At 36.4% G+C, this 22,536-nt stretch overlaps 1 protein-coding gene and 1 non-coding gene across 6 annotated transcripts; both read left to right on the top strand.

Annotated features, from left to right (window-relative positions):
• Nucleotides 1–191: 191 nt before the first annotated feature.
• GINS1 (GINS complex subunit 1) lies at nt 192–21,673 on the top strand. Of its 5 annotated transcripts, none has more exons than XM_006921498.3 (8): nt 196–372; nt 3,214–3,591; nt 7,718–7,782; nt 10,428–10,526; nt 11,048–11,138; nt 13,950–14,066; nt 17,554–17,628; nt 19,929–21,673. In XM_006921498.3, exons 2-8 carry the CDS (start codon nt 3,517–3,519, stop codon nt 19,995–19,997), a joined length of 591 nt encoding a protein of 196 aa, XP_006921560.1. In that variant the 5' UTR covers nt 196–372; nt 3,214–3,516; the 3' UTR covers nt 19,998–21,673. The 5 variants fall into 5 exon arrangements, with proteins under 5 accessions (XP_015452303.1, XP_006921560.1, XP_006921562.1 ...); XM_006921500.3 differs by having other exon boundaries at nt 197–372; nt 3,214–3,447; XM_015596818.2 differs by having other exon boundaries at nt 197–372; nt 3,214–3,505.
• On the top strand, nt 12,913–13,019 carry LOC112470892. The gene has a single exon (XR_003043060.1). It is a non-coding gene; the product is annotated as a U6 spliceosomal RNA (small nuclear RNA).
• Nucleotides 21,674–22,536: the final 863 nt, after the last annotated feature.

Raw genomic sequence — 22,536 nt, 5'->3', positions numbered from 1 at the left:
TACTTCCTGGCTCCACCGGGAGCGAGCCTGGCATCCTGGCGCCGACCCGTAGCCATCTTGGAGAAGGGCATACGTAAGTGTACCGCGTCTTGTCGCTGCTGGGCTGGGTGAAAGAGTCTTGCTGAGCTAGAGACTGGGCGTGGTCCCAGGGGTGGGGCCGCCGCCTCCTGTGTGCTCAGCGTCGTACCCCACGTCTGAACAGAAGAGGATGTCGGCCAGAAAGGGAGCACCCTCTGAGCTGGAGCTGCAGCGTAAAGTTTGCTCCCTCCGCTCCCACCCCAGGTTTTCTGACTTTCTTCTAAGGCTGAGACCCATTCTGGATCATCCCTTGGAAATGTCCTTATAAAGGTCTATAAGAACAAAAAGAAAAAGGTAACAAGTCTCAATTCTTTTGTAATGATTTATAACAATTTTCTCACAAGAACTTTACCTAAAAGAATATGCTTTCTGGTAGCTTTTTTTTAATTTTTGCTTTTGGGCTGAACATTGGAAAACCGAGCTGCATAAACAATTTACTTTTTAAAAACCTGTATTAGATTTTAGATTTTTATAAGGCAGTTAGATCTAGCTGATGAGAAAATCCATTTCGGAGATAAATTCCCACTTGTGAAACAAATTAAATATTAATTCAACCTATACTAACAAGAGAAAAGAAAAAAAGCAGTTTCACAAATTTAGTTTTATAGCTTTGGCTTTCTTTAATATGCTCCCCCCTTTTTTTAACAAACGATCTACAACCAAGAGATTTGCTTACTTATTACAGAGTAACTTGAAATTTCAACATTTGCATTAGTGAAAACTTGGCAACTGATAATTTAAGACCAATTAGAAATGCCTTTAGAAATTCAGTAGCTCCTTATATTAGCGTTGTAATTATACTTAGAAAATGCAAAACAGTATCATTGACCATATTACTGAATATCACAACAAGCATTAATACTTATCCAAATACACTTGAAATTTAAATGGTAAATTCTTAAAGTGATGTAGTAACATACCGGAGGTTGGGAATCCAGCAACTAAACTGTAAAAAATATTTTTTACTCTAACACTGAATATTCTTTAATAGAAAAACAAAAACAAAAACAAAAAAAAAAAAAGGAAGAAAGGGCTGGAGAGAAGAGAGTAAGGGGTATTGTGGCTTTTTGCTGGTACTAGGCCTTGCCCGTACAGTCCTCAACTCTTAGTCTACACAGAGTGGTCTTATCCAGGCTTTAAATACCACCCCACATTGGTAACACCTACATTTGTATCTCTAGACCACACTTCTTCCTTGAACTCTAAACTCCTCTATTTAATGGTCTACTCATCCACTCTGATATCCTACAGGCACCTAAAATTATGTTAAAAGCTGTGCTCCCAACTCTTCTCCCACTCCCAGGTCCAACCATACATAACCTTCCTCACCTCTTGTGAGAATGACAACTCCATCCTTGCAGTTCCTCAGACCAAACGCTGGGGTCATGCTTGATTTCTCCCTTCTTATGCCACAGCAGGTCTTGTCAAATCTCCTTTCAAAATCTATCCAAGATCTAACCACTTCTTAACACCTGGACGAAGCTGCCATCATCTCACACTTGGATTATTTTAATAGCCCAAGTGGTCTATATATGCCTCCACTTTTGCCTTTGTCTGCTTATCTCAGCTGCTGCAAATGTCTTTTTAAAAACCCAGGTCCAGTCCTGACACTTTTTTGTTCAAAATACTTCAGTGTCTCCCCATCTCACTGAAAATAAAACCAAAAGCTTATCTTTCATAAGCTTCTCTAGCCTTTGATCTAGTCTCAGCCACCAGCATCTCTATTGCTCACCCTGTTCCAGAGTCACTACCTCCTTGCTGATGCAAGAGGCCCCCAGGGGAGATGTGGGTGGCATGTGTGCCAGCCACCACACATCCCTCCTGGGGGCCTTTGCACTGCATTCTTACCTAGAATTTTCTGCCCTCCCTGTAGCCCCATATCCACATGGCTTCCTCCCCACTTTAGGTTGTGCCGCCTTTGAACACTAAAACTCTTAGGCCCTCTCACCATTATTCAATTCACATTATTCTTCTTCGCGCTTTTCTGTGTATCTGTCTGTATATTGCTGTTTTCCCACACTAGAACATAGACTGAGAGCAAGGACTATGTTCACTGCTTTATCTTCAGTGTCAAGAACAATGCCTAGTACACAGTAGACACTTCATAAATATTTGCTGAAGGGATAATGAATCATCACAACCCCTCAGAAGTGGGTACTATTGTCCATACTGGACAGGTAAGGAAGTGAATCTCAGGCCTGGGGTTCGAAATTAAAAAGGTTTATGGCAAAGGAAGGTTGTGGATGCTGGTGTCCTTTGGCTCACAATCCTGTAGCATAGTCCACTATAGAATTGTGTATTTAATAAAAACACATAGCTAAATTATATCTTACTGTAGAGTTGAAAAGGAAATGTTGCTCAATGTAAGGATAAGAATCAGGCTTTGGAGGCCATTCCCATGCTCATTTCTCAGATCACACATCCACTATATCTGTTTTTGAGAAAGAGGAACCTAGATTCTAGGTTCAGCTAGAATGAATCCAAGTAATATTGCTTTTTAAAAATTATTTCTTAAAAAAAATAGCCAAGTAAAATGAATTTTCTATAGCAGTAATTTCCATCTTTGATTCTATATGGTTATGAAAATTTCTGTAATGCCGTAAACAAGAATATGACCATGTGAATTTGTGTTAATAGAGGGCATTTTTACCACTCTGTTGACCTTGTGACTATTGCTATTTTACAAATGTTTTTTAAATAACTTTTAAAATCAAAGGTAGTACTGTGGAGTTGAAAGCTTAAATACAGAGTCTATGTGACCTTGGGCAAGTTATGAAACTTCTGTGTCCCAATCAGTACCAAGAGTCTTAATAACCACTTTAGGGTTAATTCTGAGAATTAAATGAAACATTTGTCACAGCCCCTATCACACAGGAGATAACCAATAAAAGTTGGTTTCCCTTAATTATAAAACAAAATACCCACACTGCAAAACTAAACAAAGGAAACGCTGTATCTTAACAATGCACACCAAGTTTCTGGGCCTTCTAAACCTCACAATGCGCACCCCTAAACGAAAATGAATGACTCAAATGGTAAAAGGAAGTTTGCGAGATATGCATTCTTCTCAAGCTGTGCTGAGCGCAAAGTTGCTAGGTTTGCGGTCTGGAGACTCGGAAAAGAATCTCTGCTCAGTTTACAGGGTCGCATCGAGGCCCGCCCACTCTCCTCCTGAAGCCGGGCCACCCTACTCCTCTTGTACTGCGTGCAGCACAGAGGAAATGTGTCCCTTTGCCGCTGCCGTAGGCCAGGAGGTCTAATAGCGCGTTCCTATTGGCTGGGCGTGTTTGGCGCCAAAGGCAGAGCGGAGGCGAAGGCGAGGATCGGGAGCTGTGGAACTGGGAACGGCAGGACCCGAGGACGGCGGCTGTGAGTCCGGCGACCGTTTGGCGTGAGAGCGGGCGGTCGACAGGGCCGCGGGACCGGGGTGTGTCCGTCATGTTATGCGAAAAGGCCATGGAGCTGGTCCGCGAGCTGTACCGTGCGCCGGAAGGGCAGCTGCCAGCCTTCAATGTGAGGAGGGACCGGGTAGACTGGATGGGCGTGCTGCGGCCCGGACCTCAGGGCAGGGCCGGGCCGGGCCGGGCCGGGCTGCGGGGCGGAGCGGAGCGGAGCGGGGCGGAGCCGAGCCCTCGCGGTTTTTCCCTTGCACTTCTCCCGGAGGGTTTGCTTTCTTAATGGTGTCAGTTCCAAAGTCGCGAACCAAGATTTTGGAACGTTGCAGGAGAGTCTGGGAAGAAAAAGAATGTCTTCATGCTTATATCATCCAGCTATTAGGTGCATTTCCTTATATGAATATATTTCCTTTAGTGTTTTCATGTATAGCTTTATTGCTCTACCTTTGTTTAACCAAACATTTGTTGGGTGCCTGATAATCTAGCATTTGTTGTAAACAGTCAAAAGCTAGGCCTCTGGAGCCAGGCTGAGATTCTGGCCTGTTACATGACTTTAGGTCAGTTACTCAAGCTTTCTGTGTGTTCAGTTTTCTCTCTTGCAAAAATAGGGAAGATAATAATAGTACCCAAGTCTTGGTATAGTGAGGGCTCAGTGAGATGGTGTATGCCAGGTTATCTGAACAATACTTGACATAATGACTAAGTCTTTTTACCAGTGCTGCTGCTATTAATCACTATTATGAGATTTCCTATTTTTCTGTTACTACTACCTCCAGTCAGGGTGGTAAACACGACCTACATTATCTCTTGTCCTCATAATAACACTTTGAGGTTAAAACTGTTTTTCCATTTTTTCCAGCTATGTATGCAGAGACTTGGGGAGATTATCTTGCACATAGTGACAGCCAATAAGAAGTAAAGCTAAAGATTTAAGCCCTGGTGGTCTGGCTTCAGACTTACACTCTGAATTCTATGCTTGACTACATTCCTTGTCATAGGGCAGCTACTATGTGGATGCCAGGACACGTTCTGCTGGGATAGGGGCATGAAACAGGTAATAGAATGTAACCTGTAAAGTTATACCAAAGAGGTATAGACAAGGAGCACAAAGGCGAAACTCCATTTGAGCTGGGTTAGAGGTGGGAGGCGTTTGAACCACACCTAGAAGGATGAGGTCACTACTCAGAAGGATGTGACCTGCCAAAGGATATAGCAGATAGCAGAGACACATGATCACATAGAAAGGATGACTGACAGAGTGTGTGTGGAGACTACAAAAGTGGGTTCTAGGTCTAGTAGAGTTTGATATTCACTCATAAGGCATTTGGAAGACAAGAGTGATTGGGTCATTTTTTATGTTTTGAAGATATTTATGACAGCACTGTGGGGAATGTGTTGGAGAGAAGAAAGCATGGAGAGATGGTTCTGGGTGGTTATAATGGATCAGGTGAAAGATGGGTATAGTCCAAACTGTGTCTAGCTAATGTAGCCCTGAAATCGGTGTCTGGATTTTAGTGACTCAAAACAAACAAGACTTGTAACTATTAGAACAGGGGTAGAGATGGGATGGGTAAGGAATGAGGGGGGAGGAATCAAGATCTTGGGAGGCTTCTCAGGGAGCTGAGTAAACAACATCAGAATTCAGGAGATGTTTTGGGGAAGGTGATTTTTGAAATTAAGGACACCTGGTTTGAAAATTAGGGCATTTTACAGATGAGGAAGCTGAGCTGAGAGAAATTATGGATCAGATAATGGCATATTGGAGGCAGAGCCTCACTTTGAACACAGATTTCCTAGATTCCAGTCTGTTATTCTTTCAACTTCAGGACAGTTACCTCCTTTAAAAAGTTAAGAGACAACAGTGAGAATTTCAGTAGCGATGATGGAATGAAGAGATGTGTAGATAAGTGTTGCTTTACTACTTTGGGAGAGCGAGACTAAGAAGTTGTAGAATCACTCCCTCTTAGGTACAAAAGGTTCTTCATCAAACTATGTCTTAGTTTAATGGAGAACTTTTTGTACCTTTCGTTGGATTCATGCCTTTCACTGACAAACCCACCTGCTAGTGAGGTGACTCAGCAGCCCGGAAGACTCAGCCTTCAGAAGTTGGACACTGTGACACAGCTGAGCAGGGGCAGACTGAGAATTGATCTGATTGATCAGAGGGCCAGAGGCCTATGACTTGCACAGACTTTCAAGAATCATTCTTTCGAGAGAGGTGATAATCAGTGGGTGTAGAGCAGGGACTCTATCTTGTTCATTCCAGATTCCCTCATGGTTAGGTGCTGTGTTTAGCGACTTGAAATTATTACCCACTTTCTATATGCGGAACTGGTAATAATTTGAGTTCCTAGGAAAATTATATTGGACTCCAAGGGCCTTACAGCCTGAGGTAGGGGCACAAAACAAGTACAATTCCCACTACAGATTAAAAAAAAATCTAAATCTGAAAGCTTGTGTATTTTTACAAAATTATTTCACACTCGTCTTTTGTATACCTACAGATCTATTAAATGTACAAGAGTTTCAACTATTCCTTAAAATAATATTTGCCGATAAAAAGCATATTTAACTGAGTTCTAATAAATCAAACTTTCCCATGATCTCTTTTTAACCAGCTGTTGAAAGGGAAGATAGAAGTCTTGCTTACATTTTTTATCAGGAAATACATCTATTTTATATTTGAGCTGGGTTAAGGGGTTGATTTTCTAATTGTATAAGTAGTGCCAAAGCATTTTTTGTTAATGCATGTATTTTGGTCCTAAAAATAGAATGAGAAAAGTAAATGGGTTACATATTTTTGGATTGTTGACAGACCTAGTGTGTAATATTTATGAATTTCGGAATTCTAGTCTTTTTATCCCTCCAAGAGTATTTTTAAGTTTTTAAAAAATTTGTCCCAAGGTGGATAATAGAAAAACTTCTTTGACCTTTCTATTCTTGCAGTACAACCCAAAACACTGTTCCTTTTTTTTTTTTTTTTTTTGGTAGTAACCTTTTAAGAGCATTTTTCAGTAAATAATAATTTACAGTCATCATACATTGTTGCTTCTGTAGTATTTTTGGTTTTTGTCATCTGTTTTATTGATTTACACATTTTAACAAATTTTCAAGTTTTGACAAATATCATACATCCTTAAAACCAGCATCCCAATCAAGATTTCTGTTGCCCTAAGGATTCCCTTTTTCCTTTTGGAGCTACCTCCCACTTTCAGTCTTAAGTAACCACAGATTTACTTTTCCATGATTACAGATTATATTTGTCTTTTTCACCTATTTCTGGATTCAGTGTGCCAGGAGTTGCAGACTTTTTCTGTAAAGGACTGGTTGCAGTCATAAAGTACATACTATTTTGTGTCTGACTTTTGCTCAGCACAGTATATTCAAGATTATCCTTAATCAGTGTGTTGGTTGTGTAGTCAGTAATTCTTTCCTTTTTATTGTTAAATTTTCTATTTTTTCATTGTGGTAAAATATATATAACAAAATTTGCCATTTAACTATTTTTAAGTGTATATTTCAATAGCATTAATTACATTCACATTGTTGTGCAACCATCACTCCAATTTTCAAAACCTTTTCATCACCCCAAACAGAAACTCTATAACTATTAAGCAATAATTACACCTTCCCATCTCCCCTCCAGCCCCTAGTAACCTCTAATCTACTTTCTGTCTCTATGAATTTGCCTATATTTCAGGTAAGTGGACTCATACAATATTTGTCCTTTGTGTCTGGTTTGTTTCACTTAGAATAATGTTTTCAAGGTTCCTCCATGTTGATACATGTATCAGTATTGCATTGCTTTTTATGGCTGAATAATATTCCATCAAATGGATATACCATATTTGGTTTATCAGTTCATCAGTGCATGAACATTTGGGTTGTTTCCACTTTTTGGCTTTTGTGAATAATGCTGCTCTAAACGTTTGTGTACATGTTTTTATAAGAACGTATGTTTTCAGTTCTCTCGAGTATATGCCTAGGAGTCGAATTACTATATAAAATGGTAATATGTTTATCTTTTTGAGGAACCATCAGACCTTTTTCCCACAAGGCTGTACCATTTTACATTCCTACCTGCCCAATTTCTCCCCATCCTTGCCAATACTTGTTATAGCCATCGTGGTAGGTGTGAAAGGACTGTTGCTTTTTGATAAGATGTAAATCAAAGATAAACGTAGTAGAGATAGAATATTGCTACAGACTTAGTGAAGAGATTAATATCATTTTGTATGTTCTAGGAGGATGGACTCAGGCAAATTCTGGAGGAGATGAAAGCTTTATATGAACAAAACCAGTCAGATGTGTAAGTTTTGATAAGATTGATATTTTAAAACAATTTTAAAATATGATATCGACATCAGATAATTTTACATCAGTTTTTAGATGTAATTTGTTTTTATTTTTGTTTTCTTAATTCTCCATTAGCCTGATTTTACTCTAGGTATACAGGACTAAAGGGATTGGTATTGATCCCGGCTATATCTGCAGGGATTCAAGTAGTGTTTAGCCTGTGGTGGAGTTTCAATAAATATTTGTCGTTTGACTGGTATGACTTGAAAGATATTAGGGTAAACCTAAAAGAGATGAGACATGAGCAAATAAAATCCAGAACAAAATGAAATGTATTGTTTCCACTGCTTGTTTTCATTGATAGACACCTTAGTGCATTGATGAGAAAATGGGCAATTAGTAAACTTAGCAGGAGCAGTAATGATTTGCAATAGCTTGAGTTCACTGAGAACTAGTGCTACAAAAGGCTGTAGGTTGGTAGATGAGAGAACTCTAGATTTATAGAATATTTAGAGCTAAGCATGGTAGTTGGCACAATGGAGAATTAGGGCTATATGATAAACTTCATGAGTACTTGTGATTTGGGGAAGAGTAAGACACAAAAGAGTCTTAAAAACATCAACCTCTAAATCATAGGTCAGTTATTCAGATTTTGACCTAGAGAGAAGTTATCTGTGACATGAGGTTTCGTCTTTGGCCTTGTTAGGTACAATGTTTTTATCACTTATTTGGATATAGAAATCAGTAGCATGCTGATAAGATTTATAGAGTTCGTGAACTATAGGAGCATTTTCAACTACAGTGTTTAAGGATAGATACAGAAAAGTCTTTATAGATGGAATAAGGAACTGAATCACAACAGGTTTTCAGAAATATAAGGCATATATAAAGTCCTAAACAAGTTCCCAAGCTATTCATTCGTTTATTCATTCATTCAACAAATATGTACTAAACAATTACGTGCTGACAAATGGCTCTGGTATTTCAATAGTAAACACAGTAACCAACATTTCTGCCCCTATGTCTAATGCGGAGGACAGATATTAAATACAGATAAACCAAATTGGAATACATGCTGTGAAGGAGCACAGCAGAGTGCTAGGAAAGAGAATAATGAATTGAAAATATAATTAGTTTGAAGAATCAGAGAAGTTCTCTCCATGGAAGAGACATTTCAGCTGAGGCCTGAAGGTAAAACAGGTTTTTAGAGAGGCAGTAATTGTGGGCAGAGTATTCCAGGTGGAGGGAATAGCATATGCAAAGTCACTAAGTCATGAAAGAGGGTGAAATGCTCAAGAAACTGACACAGAAGGCCAATGTGGCTGAAGCTTAGAAAGCAGGCAAAACATGACACCAGATGAGATTTTTAAGTATGTGCGACAGGTGGTAGCACATTTATGTTTTGAAAGATCACACTGGTTGCTGTATGGACAGTGGACAGAGGAGCTGAAAGGAGAGGGAGACATACTGGTCATCCAGGTGACAAGAGAGGTGACTTAGACTCGGTAAAAAGTGAACAGTTTAAACACATTTTGAGATGACCTAACAGAGTTTGGTCCAGTAAGGGAATGATTTTCCTGTGTTCCCTGTATTTAGAAGTTATTATAGACTTAATAAAGTAGTTTAATATTATCTTGGGTGTATTTTATTTGTACTATTTCTTTATAATCCAGAGCACATTGTAAACAATGTGGAGAATAAATTTGATTTTCACAGAGTGGCAGAAGTCTATAGAACAGATCTAGAAGACATGATTGGTTGGGGGCTTATATTTTGCCTCTGTTTTCAGGATATGGAGCACACACTGTATAAAGGAATTCTTTTCATATTCATCTGGTTCTTTTTAAAACTCCAAAGTAGATTTTCATTCTCTCTGTACATCTGGGTTTGTTTTTTTCCCCCAGTTTTTTAAAATTGTGGTAAAATACATATAACATAAAATTTGCCATCTTAACTTTTTAAGTATAGAGTTCAATAGTATTAAATACATACATAATGTGCAACTCACCATCATTCATTTTCATAACTCCTCATCTTATAATACTGAAACTCCGTACCCATTAAACAGTTATACAATTGGTTTTAAAATGTTATACTTGTCTAATATCTAAGGAGCTGTACATTTTATAGAGTAGATCCAAATTTTCTCCCTCTCAGTGTGAAGAACACATGTATATAGTTGAAGATCCACAAATATGATGAGTGAAGGATCATTTTAACTCCATTTTAACTCATTTTATTATAAGAAGGGGTACTACATAGAATAAAAACATGATATAGGACCATAACCTTATGAACCATGGTATTAGGTTTGTCTCTTATCCTAGCATGATAAAGGAATTCCAAAAAGTGAGTGAATACAATGTTTGTCTTTTGGAAATAATGGAGATTAATCATTGTGCAAAAAAGCAAAGTACTGAATAGTTAAGTGAAATGCTGATAGTATGATTTTAGACAAATTATTTGGTTTTTGGCTTTTTTTTTTATCTTTTAACATATTTAAAAAAGCCCTGATATAGAGGCAGGTATTATTTGGTTAGGGTAACTGCTAATAATAATAAAACAAGCATGTAAGTCAATTGTTAGTTGGCTTCGAAATTTTTATTTATATTGAAATATACGTATTTGCTCTTTTCCTTTTAAAATATTCTTAACTAGGAATGAAACAAAGACAGGTGGACGAAGTGATTTGATACCAACCATCAAATTTCGACACTGTTCATTGTTAAGAAATCGACGTTGCACTATAGCTTACCTGTAAGCCTTTCAGTTCTTGATTGGGGTGGCAGGGAACAATGAAGCATTTTCCATGTGGTTTCCTAATTAACCATTTCAAATGGAAAACAGAAATTCTTAGATTTGTCTCTCTTTAAAGGGATTCTAAATTCTTCCCTTCTTTTTATTTTAAAACTTTTTCTTATGAAAAGCTGTAATATTAATAAAATTAGGGAGGATAGTGTTCTGAACCCCACCATGGAGCCATCATATAGTTGTAACGATTTTTAACATTTTGCCATATTTGCATCATGTTGTTTTATTTATGCTACACTATTGTAGAACATCCATGACATTTTACTACTGAATACTTTAGTATGTATCTCTAATAAATAGCACCTCTATCCAATCCATATTCATGTTTTCTCCATTGTCCCAAAGATGTCTTCTTACAGTTGGTTTATTTGCCTCAGGAGCCAAATAAACATTTAGGTTGTTTTGAGTCTTAACTTTCTCCTGATATCCCTTTTGTTAAGCCATCTAATACCTTCTTAATGTCCTAGGTATGACCGATTGCTTCGGATTAGAGCACTTAGGTGGGAATATGGCAGTGTTTTGCCAAATGATTTACGATTTCACATGTCTGCTGAAGAAGTAAGTTAGCACTGTTGTTCAACTTTATGAATTTGGAAAATACTGAGGTTCTGGCATTGTTTTATAATAGTATTTATCTTTTTGTTTTTAACACTTGTTTTTCAGCAGTTTTTGGTCTGTATTTATTTAGTATACTGTGATGAGAATGGTGGGAGCTAAATGCTATAAACTAGTATTACTTAACAAAGGGTCCCATTATATTACTTATTAATCTATAAGTCAAACTGGAATTATTTTAAATTACTTAAAACACAAATTGATTATATATTGCTAGTGAGTATGTTCTAAGTATGAAAAGAATTACAAAGATCTTAATCTTTTTTTGCAATCATGTTATTAGTAATAATATTATTGCCGTTATTTTGAAACAGTTTATATATTGAAGAGTAGAGCAAAAAAGTATAACACTAAGATTAAAAAGTATGACAATAGGATTAAAAAGCTGGCATTTTTATTAGAGGATTTTCATAAAATGTGTACAAATAGGTATGTGTGTATTTGTGTGTGTGTGTACACTTTTCTAATCAACATGAATATTTGTAGTGAAACTTGATTTGTTCAGTCAGTGAGGCAGAAAGCTAGCTCAATATTTGAGGACTCAGGATTGGAGTCAGGCAGACTTGGGTTCAAATCTTGGCTCTGCCACTGCCTAATCTTGGGCAAGTAACTTGAGCTTTCTCTATGCCTGATTCCCTCAGTTACAGCCACCAGCCATAAATTCAGGCATTCCCAGGGCCACCCTCTTTTCTAATCAACTGGCTACACATTTGAGGGGGGAGTCCCACTGTCCCCTCAGGTTGGGACCTTGAGCATCTTGATATCAGTCCAACTTTCCAGAGAGGAGTAGGGAGTTAGAGATCAAGCTTAATCACTTGGCCAGTGATTCAATTAATTGTGCCTATGAAATGAAACCTCAATAAAAGTTCTGGACCCCAAAGCTTGTGTGAGCTTCCCTGCTTGACAATATTCTGTGTGTATTGTTACACAGCAGGGTGCGAGGAGAGTGATGTGTCCTGATTCCACTGATAGAGAACAGCAGAAGCTTTGTGTTTGGGACTCTTGCATATCTTATCCTGTGTCTCTCTTCCTTTGTCTGGTACTGATTTTTACCCCTTTCACTGTAACAGTAAAGCTATAATTGTAAGTGTAGTGTTTTTCTGAGTTCTGTGTCATTCTGGCAAATTGAACCTGAGGGTTTGTGTGTGTGTGTGTTTTCCTAATTAAGATTACGAATAATTTTTCTATGTAGTCTTTTCGGAACTATATTGTTTTACTTTTCACAAGGAGGTCTACAGTACTAGGATTGATTTTTGTGTTCACTGTAGGAGTCAAGTCACATTTGAATATGGATATTGAGATGACATCACCATTTATTGAAAAAATTCTCCTTTCCCCACTGCTCTGTGCATGGTGCCACTTTTGTCATAAATTGAGTGTCTCTGGATTTTGGTTTGGGGTTTTCTCTTCTGTTTTCTTTGTTTGTCTGTTCTTGCATCAATTCCACACTGTTACAATATTGTAAATTTAAAATAAGTCTTGTGCAAGTATTTCCATCTTGATCTTTTTCAAGAGTGTTTCAACTATTTTTGACCCTTTGCATTTCCATGTAAATTTTAGACTCAATTTGTCAAGTTCCATATTTAAAAAAAAATAAGATTTTTGAGATTGAATTGAATCTATAGATCTAGTAGCATTATTACATTACTAAATCATCCAATCTATGAACATGGTATATCCTTCCATATATTTAGATCTTTTTAAATTTCTCAATAAAGTGCTTGCTTCGGCAGCACATATACTAAAATTGGAACGACACAGAGAAGGTTAGCATGGCCCCTGCGCAAGGATGACACGCAAATCCGTGAAACATTCCACATTTTAAAAAAAATTTCTCAGTAAAAAATCTGAGATATAATTCAAATGCCATAAATGTTACCCTTTTAAAGTAAACAATTTGGTATTTTTAAAGTGTATTCATAGAATTATGCATCCATTACCACTGTCTTATTCCAGAACATTTTCATCACCCCTAAAAGAAACCCTGTAACCATTATCAGTTTTACTACATATTCTTTTCCCTCTTCCCAGCCCCTAGAAGTCACTAATCTACTTTCTGTCTCTATATATTTGCCTATTATGGAATGTTTATGTAAGTAGAAATATGCATATGTGGTCTTCTGTGTCTGTCATTTAGCATGTTTAGCGAGTTTTCAAGGTTCCTTTATATGTTATCATGCATCAGAACTTCATTTCGATTTGTGGCTGAATAATATTCCATTGTATGGATATACATATCTAATCCGTTCATTAGTTGATGGACATTTGGATGTTTTTCTCAACAATGTCTTAGAGTTTTCAGAAAAATCAATGCAGAAATTGAAGAAATTATAATTCTGAAATGGCATATTTTTCATTGTTCTGTTTCTGCGAAATGTTCCTTAGGTCTGTGATTAGGTATGCTGGGATGTAATTTCTGAGAGAACAGAGATTTTCGTTCATTTTGTTAAATTATTCATCCTAAGTACCTATACCAGTGCCTGGTTCATAGCAGGCAATCAATATTTGTATAGGTATACCTTGGAAATAGTTACAGACCTTTAATTTGCAAAAAAAAAAAAAAATCAAAAACAAAAAAACCCCAAAAACTATCTGTGAAGTGTAATAAAACAAGATATGTCTATAATTTAAATGAATGAATGGTTATAGCAATGATCCATTTGGGGATATGTGCTATTTTTGAAACGGTAAGTATACAGTTTCTGCAAGTTTGTTTTCTTATAACTTTTCAAATGACCATCTTTATATTTGCAGATGGAGTGGTTTAATCATTATAAAAAGTCCCTTGCTACTTATATGAGGTCATTGGGAGGAGATGAAGGTTTAGATATTACACAGGATATGAAACCTCCAAAAAGCCTATATATTGAAGTAAGTGTACCTCTTAAAAGTGGATTTTTCTTTAATGTATAGATTATGCTGCCATTTGTCTAAGAAAGGGAGTATATGAATAGTGGCTTATATTAAAAAGGAAAGGAAACTTAAACCAAAACCAAAAAATACTGTCTAAAGGAGGATGATGGGAATAGGATCCAAGAGCTAAAATTTACTGATTAGAACTGTTTTAATAGTTTTGACTTTGGAACCATGTAAACATTTTACATATTATTAAATCAAAGTGGTAAACCAACCCACAAAGTTTGAAAGCAAAATGAAACAAACCTATGTTTTAAATTTTTGGATTAGTCAAACTGGAATTATTTTAAATTACCTTAAAACATAAATTGATTATATATTTATAGTGGGTATGTTCTAAGGATGAAAAGAATTATAAAGAAGTTTTAACCTGTTTTTTTTTGTAATCATATTATTGGTAATAATTGTTGCCATTATTTTGAAACAGTTTATATATTGAAAAATAGAGCAAGAAAGTATGACACTAGGATCCAAGATTTTCAAAATAAGAGAAGAGATTCAAATATTAAAATGAAAAAGCTAAGTGAAAATCCTATATTCCCAAACTCGAGTTTGAAATATCAGCATGGACTCAGGTTGAATCATTTCTTTTTTTAAAAAAGAATTTCCTAGCTTTATCCACTGACAAAGCCTAGAAACAACAACCAGACTACTAGCCATGACCGTCCAAATTTTGGAGTCTAAATGCCATTTCCCACTAAAGGAAACCAGAACTCCTTGGAAAAATAAAAATAAGAAAAGTTAATTCTAGGTCTAAGATAAAAAATATACAGGCTGAGCATGAAACACCTTATCTTCCTAGAAAGCAAAGAAAGTATCAAGGACTACATGGGGAGTGCTCAAAAGACTTGGGAACTGGTTTGAAGGTGCTCCCACTGGACAAAGAAGGGATAATTTGAGCATCAAAATGAATGGTAACTGGAGTGAATTGATTCACATCAGTTATGTTAGCAGTATGAATGTATAACGACACCAAGCAACAACAATTACAAGAATTTAAAAAACTTTGGGTCCCCCTGGAGAATATAAGGCATGCAACTCATTTTGAAAAGCAGCAAATAAAAGAATGTAATCAAGCGTTCATCTGCCTTTGCTTTACAGACTATCTCGGGGTAGCCAAATTATTTATAAAGGAAATTTCTTCTTTATAAAATTCCCACTGATAAATGCAATAAGAATAAAAGCACTAGATTAATGACATTTCGTAACCCTAACACATGGAGGCTAATAGCTACTAAAACAGGTGGAAAGGTAATGGAGACCTTAATAGTGGATGGATATGAATGGGTCTGGATAACACCTGGACCTACTGATCAATCTTAACATCTGTAAACAAATCCAAAGGGCACTGGAGTGAAAAAGAGGAGACTTTATTTAGGTAATAGTTTGCAAACCAGGGAGAGGCGGTGTATCTGGCAGAAACTGAAAGTTTGCTCCACTGAGACAACTGAGACCTCTCCACTGAGAGGTCACCTTTTATAGAGAATATTCTTGCCCACAGTTCCTGTTTTGGTCTGTTTCATGTAATTGAGCTTTCCAAATTGTACAGTTCTGTTTGGTCCAAATCATGCAGTTCTGGTTGGTCGGTATAGATGCAAATGAGGATATAATTTGTGTAGTTATAGACAGGGCAGGTCTTAGTCCATTGGTCAAAAGATGAAACCAGGGCTTCCCTGCTGTGGTTGGCTCGTAGTGTAAACAAATGGGACATAATGAATGAAGCAGAGTTCAGTTGAGATTCTTCTTGGTATACAGTGTATGTGAGAAGAAGTCCCTGTCAGCAAATGGCTGCTAGGCTCTTATTATTTATCAAATTTGGGCCCTTAGTTGACCATGGGGAATCCACTTCAGCAGGTAAAATTTTCTTGGATACGTCAAATGAACCTTTCTTCTTGGGGTCCACATATCCAAAAAGGGACAGACAGCTAGACATTGCTGTGTGAGGTCTTGCAACAGGACATACATAACATCATTTGCTGGAAAACTAGACCAGATCTGATCCAGTCTCTAGAAATTCAGGGATAGAGGAACATGTTAAATGACCCCACAGGAATCCACAAGAAAATCTACCAAACAAACTACTCAGTTCCTTTAACAGATTGCCAAGGAGAAGTGAAAAGGGAGAAGGAACTCTTTAGATTAAAAAAGACTGAGACGTATCAGAAACATGTAATGTGCAGCTTTGGTTGGCCTCTGATTTGAGCAGGGCAACTTGTAAAAAAATTTATGGGATAAATTAGAAAATTTGGATACTAACTGGATATTTCATAATTTAATTTTTTTAATAAGATATAATAGTATTGAGATCGTATTTTTAAAAAGAATCTAATTTTGTAGAAATAGATACTAAAATAGTCATAGATGAAATTGTCTGTGTCTAGGATTAGCTTCAAAATCTAGAAGTGGGTGAGGGAACAAGATCAGCCAGATGTTAATTGTTGAAGCCAATTGATGGGACATTGAGTTTCATAATCTTAGCCTATTTACTTTTACTTTTGAATATGTTTGAGATTTTCAGTAATATGTTTAAGGAAGTAAAAAGGTAGTAGTGGTAGTAGGGATTTTTCTAAAATAGTATTTCTTGAACTCAGTTAAAATACTTTGGGGAGTCATGGTAAGGTTCTGGATGAATTATATGACATGAGGAAATTATCTAGGAAAAGTAAATGACTGAAACTTGCTGCTGGAGTCGGCCTTACTAATACCAACACTATTACTCAGGAAAATAAAATCCAGTCTTGAGTTCTGAAAAACAAAAACATCCTGGTTTCCTGTAGCAACTCCTGGAGCTATAGCTAGTTCTGTAACCTCTCTAGGGACATTCCTTCTTTGCAGTTGCAGAAGTCGTCATTAAAAGGCTTCTTTATACTTCCTACCTTCTGAGTAAAAATCTCTCAAATCTTATAACACGAGTCTGCATCTGCTCTTTCATGATGTACTTCTAACTATTTTTGGGAAGGAGTCTGAATATCTAAAGAGATTGGAAAAATCTTTTTAAAACAAATTTTGGAGACTTACCTATGACCTGTTCTCAGATATTGTTATCTCATGGGAGGGATCTATAGGAGGCAGGTTGGAGTGGATCTAAAACATTCTCATTTCTTTGTAAATATATATTTCAACTGCTTGATATTTCAGGATTTGCAGAGGGGAAACAATGCAATGATATCTCCCCTTAGCAGCTCCCTGGTTTTCCTTGCTGTCAGTGTGACATACACATACACATTCTGAGATTTTGCCCTTTTCTTCCTCCCCATCAAAACAAGACAGCTGGAACCACTAAAATAACCCAGTAGGAGTACTAGGCCTGTGTACACAGAGAAGGAACAAACTGAAAGAAAGCCTAGTACTTTACTATGTGGGTATTTATATAATCCTTATTTATTTTATGGTCACTACATATTAAAAATAATTTAGATAAAACATCAGTTTTTCCTTCCAGGTGCGATGTCTAAAAGACTATGGAGAATTTGAAGTTGACGATGGTACTTCAGTCCTATTAAAAAAAAATAGCCAGGTATTTTTGTCTTAAGATACTTTAAACCTTATAAGAGTGTTGATATCAGTAGCAAAATAAACTTCACCTTATGTTGATCATTTATATCTAGGCATTATGTTTATGTTTAGACTACTTTTCTAAATATAAAGACATGTTGAGGCAAATGTTGCATATAGTAAGAAAAGGTTCATTTACTGGAATATTACTTGTGTTTAACACTAAGCATTTTCCAGGGAAATTATCACAGTGGGCCTTATTCCAGTTAAGGCACTATTAGATACTGGATTTAGCTCTTTTCTTCAAATTATAATTAATTAAAAAGGTGATAAGTACTCATTTTCAACTTATACTTATAAATCCTAGTTCTTTAGCAAACATAGTGATATGGATCAAAAATTTCTAAGTAATATATAAACAATTTAATAGGAAAGACTGAAATTGTGAAGTTGTAACTTTAACTGTTTTTCTTACTAAGAATCTCAATATATTGTTTCCTTAGAAATATTCAAGTTCTCATTAGATTAATTCACATCAGCTAAATTTGTTTTAATCTTATCTTAATTTTCTGTAGTCACAGTACAGGAGGAAAGATGACCTAATGAAACCTACTCTTTCTCTCTTTGCCTCCTATCTTGTTATAAACTGTGACAAAAACATATAACCGTGGCAAAAAACATAAAGTCTGTTTATGCTGCGGAGTAAAAGAATGCTTCAGGTCATGTGGTTCTTGGGCTTATTTCCCTAAGCGGATGAGTACCCTCAGAGCTTTTAGAAGTTTGTAAAACAAATGTTAAATATTTTAAAGACAGATTTTCAAGGTACTCTAAAATCTTTGGTAATTAAAGCAAAATTTCCCTCCCAGTGCCCTTTTAGAAGTAGTATGCTTAATGAATTGAATAATATTAATGAATTAATACTAATATAAATTAATGTTCTCATAAAAATCTGTATTCCTGGAGGACCTAATGTGAAGCTTTGGTCCACGAGATAAAGCAAGATGTAAGAAAATGTCACTTCTTCCTAAATCACATCTCGTGATTGAATCTCTTTCTCAAGCTTTATGGCTAATCTTCCCACCCAGTATGTGCTCAGACTAAATGTGGTGTGATTCCTCAGCAGCAGGGAGTACCTAGGTAGGGCTGGGGCAGGTGGAAACCCAGCTGAGCCCCTCCTCTGCTAATAGTTGTTTTCTGTGTGGACCATGCCTTCCTCTTGATGATGCTTGTAACTTTGTTTCTCAGTATCACCCTACCCTCAATTTAAAAGGGGGGAAATTTTTAAAAACATGTAATCTACTATAGTTGATATTAAGGGGCTTCTAAAATGTCTGACCACATCTAAAATGTTTTCTATGGAATCTATAATAAACATTAATAGCGAGACATTTTCTTATCATACATTCATTTATGCTTGTCAATATGGCAAACTAGAAATCAGAAACTTTTTAGAAGACATTGGAATAACTGTTAAATAAACAACTCAATATGCTTCCTGCCCTTTTTTTTTTTTTTTTTTTTTTAACATTTTACGTTCTCAAGGCTTTCTAAGAATTCAATAAGTTAGGTAGTAATCCTTGCACCATGTGTCTTGATGACTGGCTTGGATGCATTTATTTGGTCACAGGTCTCACATAAGGCCTTTGAATTTTTGAGGAAAGACTTTTAGGTGCACAGTGCCGCTGAAGTTACTTTTGAATTTTGCTTTCTTGAATACTTTTGGTAATCTCTTCTTTTACAGTGATTTTCTAAAGCTATTTGCTCTGTACCTTCTAATATACTGCTTTTCATTTTCACCCAAGTATGTCTGTCTTTTCCTTGATATTACTTTGGTCACCCATTTGTTTGGAAAGCCTTTCTGCCTTGCTTCCTGTACCTCTACACTCCAAAGTTTAGGAAATGTTCACTTCTGTTTTATGGCCCCATGTGTTGAGAGAGCATCGGACAAGGAGATTCCACTTCAGGATGAGAATGGTATCCTCTCAGGATATGGAGGACCATTGTTAGTTGGGTACAGGTGTCTTCTTGTACTGCACGAAAAGTATATACTTCATAGGTTGCAAATACTTTAATCCTTGAAAAGTACAGGAAAAAAGTTGCCAATGTTATTAGAATAGATGTTAGACAAAATCCTAGAAAAGGTTTAATGGAGATATTCCTTCATTGGTCTTACAGCAAATATACTTTAAGTTTAGCTTTTAACTATATATATATTGGAATTTGAAAAATGTGTAATCAGTTGCTGCTTTTAAATGATGTAAAATGTAATTTGAAATTCTTTTCCAATCATTTCTCTTTCTCTCCTCCATCTGTTCCCCTTAGCACTTTCTACCTCGGTGGAAGTGTGAACAGCTGATTAGACAAGGTGTTCTGGAACATGTCCTGTCATGACCTCACGCCGAGGGACTAAAAAGCTTCCCTGTGGTGCAAGGCTGAACACATCCACAGAAACTTCTACACTTCTTTCTCTACCCTCCCTCGCCCCACCCCTCTTTGGTTTTAAAAGTTACATTTTTTAATATAACCAGGACTAAACTTGGCTAAAGAGTATGGTTTGTTTTTATATTGTACATGATTCCTCTTTTTTGTAATCTGTATCTATAATCATAACATCCCTACAGTTACTACAGTGTGTATATGTGTTTTTTTTTTTTTAAAGAAAGTAAACATTTATTACATTAGAATCTTTTAAACAAAAAGTTTCACTTGGCTGTTTAGGGAGAGAGTAGGTCCTGATACATCTTGTGTTGTTTCTGGTAGTGTGCACTGTGTACCAGGGAACTGATTTTCTAGAATATGTTTCCAAATCAGAGGGGCAGGTGGAGATGATGGTCTATAAAAATTTTCAGCATATTTAATGACAATTGTGTGACTATTTGGGAAGGAAAAAAGGAAGGACACAGTGTTTTGCCCATTACCAACAGTGGTAGCTGTTCTGCCTCATGCCTGTCTGTGAGCTTGTAGGGTTAACACCAGTATCACCAGTTTAGTTTAGAAAGGGAAATAGAAATTAGGGCTAGGAAAGAAAGTTGGTACAGTTTTCCTCCAGATTCATGTTGACAGAAAAGTCACATGAAGAGTCGGTCAGCTAAGTGGAAGGCAGCTTCATTGCCCAATGAACTGTGAATGGTAGCATTTGGAGAGGCAGAGTGCTCCTGCCTAGTGATTAGTGGCCTTTCCCAACTAGTCCCCTCTGTGACCAGGCCAGTAATCTGAAATAGGCATTCAAATTTAAGACTAGATAGCCTGGTACCTCATACACACTGTATACACAGTTTCATTTTTATATAGGGGAATGTTTCTAGCCAAAATCAAGTTATAGAGACACTTTACCTAGGATATGGATCTGTATGTTTTTATAATAGACCTACTTAGATCAGTAGGCTGCCCTTTGCAGATTATTTTCATCATTGAAAATAATTTCTCCCCAGAGAGCCAGAGAAGTGACAGGAAAGCTACAAGTTATAACAGATTTGTGAACTTGGCCAACCACAGTGGTGGCAGGGCCTAGCTGCTACAAAGAAGACATGTTTTGGACAATACTCATGTGTGTGGGCAAAAAACTTGGAGTATATTTGTGACTATAATTGTATAACAGGTTATTTTCGTTTCTGTTCTGTGCAAAGTATAAAAACATTCCTACAAAGTGTTTTAATTTTTTCTTTTGCACCTATGCTCTTGATTGCTTAATGTGATAGTCTGATCATGACGCTGAATAAATGTTTTTTTTTGTAAAAAAAAAAATAATGTCTTCCCATACTTTTCATAGACAGATCAGATTTTCTTCTAAATCTCTGCTGATAAAGTAAGGAAAATTTCCTAGTGAATGGGATGGATGATGTTGATATTTTAACTGTGGGTCTGTAGTCACTTCCTATTTACTCCTAAGAGCGCATGGAACTATGCACATAGGTGAGCCCTCAAGTCCACGTGAGTCACCTGAGAGAATAAATGACTGTGAAGGCCAATACCGTGTTGCCAGCTCACTATCATTTCTAACCTTAAATTATACGATGTTCTTTTGTGTTTAATTCCCCAAATAAAGTATATTTCTTATTTGAAGTTAATGTGTACTAGTTGAAAATTTGAAATTTTAGAGGTTTTATTGATTTACATTGACAGGCTATTTAGAATTGTGGCTAGAATTTTAAACATACCATTTTTTTCTTATTGTGATTGTAATATGTGTAGTTAAAAAAATATACAATGTAGAAAATGAAAGTGAAGTCCCCCCTTTACCTGCTAAATACCACCATCCCATGTGCTGTTAAGCTGGTTACATACATAAAGTACAATCCTATATCTTTTGAGTGGTTTCCCAGTTATTTTCTAGTTTTTGTTGCTAATATCAATGGAATCTTTTTTTCTATTATATTTTCTAGCTGGCTTTGGCTGATGTATGAAAGTTGCAAATTATGATATCACTTGACCACATTCTATTTATATAAACTCGTTTCTTTTTCACATTGATTTTGTTGTCTAGAACGTTCAGAAAAATGTTGACTGCTGCTGCTAATAGCTGGCAGCTTATCTTGTTTTTAAATGCCAGTTTATTATTTTTATACTATATATACATGATTTTTTTTAACATTTTATTTTTTTATTTTTCCCCTCCCCCTCCCTTCGGTAACCACTAGTCCAAGGTCCACGTCCCTGATTCTCTGTTTGTCCTGTTCATTTGTTGCTTTTCAGTTTATATCCCACATACTAGTGCTATCATGTGATTTTCTACCTTTTCTGTTTGGCTTATTTCGCTTAGTATGATTATTTCAAGGTCCATCCATGTTATTGCAAATGGCAGTATTTCATCTCTTCTTATAGCTGAGTAATATTCCATTGTAAATATGTACCACAGCTTCTTTAGCCAATCTTTAGACACTTCGGTTGCTTCCATGTCTTGGCCACTGTGAATAAATGCTGCTATGAATAT

This window comes from Pteropus alecto, unplaced genomic scaffold (genome assembly GCF_000325575.1).
Source record: "Pteropus alecto unplaced genomic scaffold, ASM32557v1 scaffold199, whole genome shotgun sequence".
Classification (NCBI taxonomy): domain Eukaryota; kingdom Metazoa; phylum Chordata; class Mammalia; order Chiroptera; family Pteropodidae; genus Pteropus; species Pteropus alecto.
The sequence above is the reverse complement of the archived record's forward strand: the minus strand, read 5'-3'. Positions and strand labels throughout refer to the sequence as shown.

What these genes read in the sequence shown, in the direction of transcription:
- GINS1 (XM_006921498.3), top strand. Translation starts at nt 3,517, where the DNA reads ATGTTATGCGAAAAGGCCATGGAGCTGGTCCGCGAGCTGTACCGTGCG. An exon ending in GAACAAAACCAGTCAGATGT is followed by an intron (nt 7,783 to 10,427) that starts GTAAGTTTTGAT and finishes ATTCTTAACTAG; the next exon opens with GAATGAAACAAAGACAGGTG. An exon ending in TATTAAAAAAAAATAGCCAG is followed by an intron (nt 17,629 to 19,928) that starts GTATTTTTGTCT and finishes TGTTCCCCTTAG; the next exon opens with CACTTTCTACCTCGGTGGAA.